At 47.5% G+C, this 5,946-nt stretch overlaps 1 protein-coding gene across 1 annotated transcript; it reads left to right on the top strand.

Moving 5' to 3' along the window:
• The first annotated feature begins 384 nt into the window (after positions 1 to 384).
• LOC126068864 (melanoma-associated antigen B17-like) lies at positions 385 to 1,425 on the top strand. The gene has a single exon (XM_049871553.1). It carries the CDS (start codon positions 385 to 387, stop codon positions 1,423 to 1,425), a length of 1,041 nt encoding a protein of 346 aa, XP_049727510.1.
• Positions 1,426 to 5,946: the final 4,521 nt, after the last annotated feature.

Raw genomic sequence — 5,946 nt, 5'->3', positions numbered from 1 at the left:
GCAGTAGAGGGGAGGTGCTCTGGCCCTGCCAGCAGTTGATATGATGGCCCTAGGAGTGAAATTAGAAGAACCCCCAATAACCCAGTACAGAGAGTCCCTAGCCTCAGCCCCTGCTGCCACCCCAGTAAGCCCCAGGCAGGGTTGACAGTCTACAACCTAATTCGTCCTCTAATTTCTTCTGCAGGGTCCTGACCAGGCCAATAGGAACCTTGTGGGGTTCTAGAGCATTGTCCCCAAGAATCCTGCAGAGGCGTCAGTTGTGAAAGCCAAGGAGGCATCTGTGTGCTACAGGGGCGCACACCCTCTCAGCCTCCCTCCTCCTGTGGGCCAGCATCACCTGCCCTCCTTCTACACTCCTGCCTACTATCCTTGAGCAGAGTCATCATGCCTCGTGGTCATCAGAGTAAGCTCCGCACCCGCGGGAAACGTCGCCAGGCCCAAGGTGACACCCGCAGTGTCCAGGGTGCTCAGGCCAGTACAACAGAGGAGGAAGGGTCCACCTCCTCTTCCTCTCCTCGTTTTGGGTGGCCTTCCCAGAGCTCCCATGCTGCTCGCACTACCCAGGGGTCTCAGAGGGCCCCATCCACCAGCACTGGTGCTATAGCTGCTTCAGGCAGAAGAGCTCCTAGTGGGGCCGAGGGCCAAGATGAGGGAGGTCCAAGTTCCTCTTCTGCCCGAGCCCGCAGTGAGAGGTCACAAAGAGTCCGTCTCACCAGTAGGGTGATCATGTTGTCGCAGTTCCTGATGTACAAGTATGAAATGCAACGGCAGATTACCAAGAGAGAAATGCTGAAGTTCATTAACAAAAGGTACAAGGAGCACTTCCCTGAGATCCTGAGGAGAACCTCTGAGTACCTAGAGCTGGTCTTTGGCCTTGACGTGAAGAAAGTCGATTCCAAAGGTCGATCCTATACCATTGTCAGCAAATTGGAGATCGCCGAGGAAGAGAATCTGAGTGGTGGCAGAGAGTTTCCCAAGACCGGGCTTCTGATGCCTCTCCTGGCCACGATCTCCATGAAGGGCAACCGGGTCACGGAGGAGGAGATGTGGGAATTCCTGAATGTGTTTGGAATGTACGATGGGAAGGTACACTACATCTTTGGGGAACCCCGGGCGCTCATCACCGGTTTGCTGCAGGCAAAATACCTGGAATACCGGCAGGTGTTCAACAGTAATCCTCCACGCTATGAATTCCTGTGGGGTCCCAGAGCCCAAGCTGAAGCCAGCAAGAAAATACTCCTGGAATTTTCGTCCAAGCTCAACGATACGTGTTCCGGTGACTTCCAAGGCCTGTATGAAGAAACTTTGGGAGGTGAGGAAGAGAGAGGTGCAGGCAGAGAATGGGCCAGAGCTGGTCTTCATGCCAGGGCCTGTTCTAGTGAAAGGGAGAGTGCGGCTGGTCCTCCCATCCGTGGTGAAGTCTGATGCAGATTCTTCAGTTTGTTGTGGAAAATGGTTGTTAACCTTCTAAGTAATGGAGGCCCCATGGGGCTGGAGGGAGCACATGTATGTTTTCTGGTATTCCTGTTATAGTTGAGTCATTTGTAGATTTAGTTCCCTTTTTTGTATTTTTCAAATGTTCCTTTTAATTGAAGGTTTATTGAGATTCCGAATCTAAATTCACCCTCATGCATTTATTGTTGTTTTTCATATTTAGGAGTAAGAGTTTTGTATTTGTAAAACAAATTGAAAATCCTTGAATCTTTTCTTATGAATCCAGAACTAGTTAACATGCTATTGGAATAGGGATGTTCTTTGAATCGTTAAAGACATCTGCAACAGTTAGTGGGGATCACAAGATAGAGGTAGATAAACATAAATGTTCGTCAAGTCTTGGTTTCCTCTATTCCATTCGGTAACAGTAAAACGTACATGTGCCTGGATATGCTTAGCTTATTCAAGCCTGTTGTAGAAAATAAATCGTGATGATTTGACCTCTTGTTGACTGGCTGTTATTTTCCCCAAAGAGTAATCAAGCGTCTGCCCTTTGGAAGGCTTCGTGCTAGTACCGGGACCCTTTATGCAAATGCACCAAAGTCCCTGTGCATAGATTTTAGCGTCTAACAGAAGTTATGAAATAAGGAGGAGATTGAGATACTGTCCAAGATCTCAGGACTAGTAGAAAAGGAGTCAGTACTTGAGGGTTCCTTGTAGTGTAAATGCCCCGAGGAAGCGCAGTTTGGGGCCTTGGGAAACTTTGATCTCTCAGTGGGTGGGGGGAATTTTAAGTTAGGCAGCATAGGGTAGGTAGGGGTTGGGGGGGAGAAGAGCAGGTAGGGGTGAGGTTGGGGGGAGGGAGTCCAGATAAGCCTGTGGGAGGGGTGAGCAGGGCAAGACTCTCCCATGATGTGTCTGAGCCTGGAAAGACTAAGCCTGCAATGGAAACCAGCTCTTCACAGTGACTCTGGGATTGGGGGTAAAACAGAAATCCCCACTTGGGGCAGGACTGGTAGGTGTCCTATGCTTTTGTCCCCAGTGCACTTGATCACACACATGGACTAGGTATGTTACGCACAGCGTGTCCATGGGATTCCTGAGAAATATGACGCTCCTCCCTTGGTGTCAGGAAGCCACTGAGAGTAGCCTTTTGCGTTGGGCTGGGGGAGCCAGAAGCCATGCCGTTGAAAGAACGGTAGAATGAGGTTGTCTTGAGTGTCATTTGACTAGACTTTTGGCCGTGGTGATGTGAATGAAAATTAGGGTGACATACACGGAAGGGCTTCTGGGAGGGGAAATTGTGGGCCCTTGACAGCACTTCTGGGATCTTTGTTTTGCATTGAACTGGGACAGTCCACCCACACCCACATTAAAAAACACACTCTCTAATATGAATTCAGTTACCCATCGTGTCCCCCCAAAACAGGTGCTGTAAATAATGACCGAATAAGTATGGTTTCAATGCCTCTTGCATTTATTGCTATTTTTCAGATCTAGGGGTAAGAGTTTTGTGTTATGGAAAAGAAATTGAAAATCTTTGAATCTTTTTTTTTGTGAATCCAGAATGATTTAACGTGATACTGTAATAGGGATAGTCTTGGAAATATTAAATATTACATATTAAATATATCCATAACAATTAGGTGGGATCACAAATAATTGTTAGGCAATTCTTGGTTTCCCTTCTTCCGTTGGATAAACGTAAAACATGCATGTGCTTGGAGTTGTTAGCTTATTCTAGGATGTGGAAGAAAATAACTTGAGATGATTTGACCTCTTGGTCACTGGCTTGTATTTTCCCCAAAGAGTAATTGTGCGTTTGCTCTTTGGAAGGCTTCATGCTAGTACTGGGGCCCTTTAATCAAAGGTGTCGCAGCCCCTGTGTATAGATTTTAGAGTGTAAGGGCAGCTGTGAAATGAGGACGCTGAGATGCAGGACCGCAAGATGCCCTGTGCTCTTGTTCCAGTGCTTTGAACACGTGCACTGACTGGGTACGCTATGCACATCATTTCCAGGATGTTTCTGGGAAATAGCGCGAGATTCCCTGGAGATGAGATACCAAGAAGCCACTGTTCTGCCACTTCCTTGGGCTTGGGGAGCCCGAACCCACTCCATTGAAAGTACACTTGAATTCGATTATCTTGGATATAGGAGTTTTTAGATGTTGCAAATGGTTAATCACTTGATGACTAGCTAGAAGTTTGGTGCTTCGAACCTACCTAGAGGTACCTTGGAAAACAGCCCTGATGATCTGCTTCTTAAAGGTCACAGCCATGAAATCCGTATGGAGCAGTTCTACCCTGCACACAGCGTGTCACTGCCTTGGTTCGGAATTGACTCGATGGCCACTAACAACACAACATCTTGAATGTAAGGTGGCAAATTGTAAGGGAGGGCTGAATTTTGGGTGGTGATGAAATGAATTAAAATGGAGGTCGTTGGGATGGAAAGGCAGCTGGGAGGAAGGGACATTGTTGATCCTTACACAAATAGGAGCTTTGAGTTGCATCCAGCCCACACCGAAATGAAATAACAGATGTTCTAGTGGGAAACTGTTCTTAGTTTTACTTGCTAAGTAGCATTTTGGCTGACCTGGGTTTCTTTGTCGTAGAGTGTTGTTTATTGTCGAATATTTCTTGGGAAAAACAAAAATTCTCTGAGGGCAAGTTGGTATCATGTGGGCTGAAAATAATGACAGTAATAACTGCTATTCGTTAAAGACCCAAGCTCTGTGGCAAGGGCTTTACATACATTACATATTTGCCTCCAGTCATGCATGATAGGGTTTAATGAGAATCATTTGGCAGATGAAGCTCTTGCAGTAGTCTCAAGTTCACAGTGCTGATAAGTGATAGACTTCACCTAGACCCCTGGTCTGAATCTGTCTGGAGCACCACTGTTTCACTCCTCCCAGCTGGAGGCTGACCTTGTGTCTCTTGGTTCACTTTTCTTCTTCCTACACCAAATTGTCACAGAGGACCATGTGCCCAAAGTACTCTTTCGGAATGCATAATCTGAGCAAAAGAATACCAAAATTAATCTGAGGTATCAATAAAGAAAAGCAAGAGGTGACAATCTAATCCTGTACACATGCCATGTCTGTTGAGTTCAAAAGATCAAACAAACAAAAAACCAAACTACTTGTTAGTTGAGTGGATTCTTACTCTTAGCAACCCCATGGGTTGCAGAGTAGAACTGAACTCCATAGGGTTTTCAAGGCTGTGACCCTTAGGAATTAGATCATCAGGCCCTTTTTTTCAAGTGACCTCTGAGCGGGTTCGAGCCTCCAACCTTAGTGTTAATAGTCGAGCGCGTAACCATTTGCACCATCCAGAGACTCCTCAAAAAAAGATCAGCCCCCTGAAAAGATCAGGGGCTCACAGAATTATCGAGCCCAGTTTCTTTCCTGTAGAAACTAAATCTTTTAGAGCGGATTACAGAAAATTCTAAGTCCATGTGGCGAAGACAAGGACTAGGTCAGCGTTTGTTTTCTCTGACAGCCCACCGTCTGTCCTGGGACCCCTGCCTTCTTCTGCTGCTTTTCCATCTTATTTCACCCCTCATTCTGTGACAGGGACCCAGTTTCTACATTGTTTATAGTAGAGAAACTGCTCAAGGGTTTGCAGGGATGTGGCGTTTTCCAGGAAGCCTTTAATCAAAGATACAGGAACCAGTATAAGGACACCCCATGTGGAGGACTGACACCCCAGAATATATGCGGTCACGGAGAGACAGGCTTGTGTCTGCTCTTAGACATAGAGGCCTCCAGACAGGGCTGTCAGGGTGAATATAGCCTCACTTATAATTCAGGGCTCTCCAGGACATGAGAACATTGGTTTAAGAGGGTAAATTCAGGTCAGAAGACATAGAAGACCCAGGGCCTGCCGATAATCAAGTTGAGGCTCCTGAGTGAAGACTGAGGGCACACCCCAGTCCTCAACAGAGAGGGTCCCACAGAGTCTGAATCTTGAGGTCATCTATGGGAGGGCCAGACATGGGTAGTCTCATGTGGCATTCCCTGACTTCCTCCTCTGGGGCCTCTGGGAGGTGAGAGCCTTGGTCTGAGGTTGTGGGACACAAGTCAGTAGAGAGAAGCATCTCAGGCCCTGACAGGAATCTAGGACGGAACCCTGAGAGAGTTCTGTGATGACCACTGACCCCAGAACACTGGGGTGAGTTGGACCCCACCCCTGCTGACAGCCCTGGGAGGCCCTGGTGAGGGCCTTGGTCTGAGGGGTAGCCTGAGGTCAGCAAAAGAAGGAGTCCCAAGACTGGCCAGGAATCAAGGTAAAGACCCTGAGTAAGGATGGAGGGAAATTTCCACCATCAGAACTGAGGAGACCAGGAAGAACCCTGTCCTGCTGGCATCCCTGGAATTCTTGGGCATTGTCGACATAATGAATCCTACTCACTTCCTCTTATGGTGTCTCAGGGGGTTGAGGGACTTGATGTAAGGGGGATGACCTAAGGTCAACTGTGGGGAGATTTCCCGGTTTTCCAGGAGCCAA

Source organism: Elephas maximus, chromosome X (genome assembly GCF_024166365.1).
Source record: "Elephas maximus indicus isolate mEleMax1 chromosome X, mEleMax1 primary haplotype, whole genome shotgun sequence".
NCBI lineage: Eukaryota > Metazoa > Chordata > Mammalia > Proboscidea > Elephantidae > Elephas > Elephas maximus.
This window is presented reverse-complemented; position numbering and strand designations above follow the sequence as displayed.

What these genes read in the sequence shown, in the direction of transcription:
- LOC126068864 (XM_049871553.1), top strand. Translation starts at nt 385, where the DNA reads ATGCCTCGTGGTCATCAGAGTAAGCTCCGCACCCGCGGGAAACGTCGC.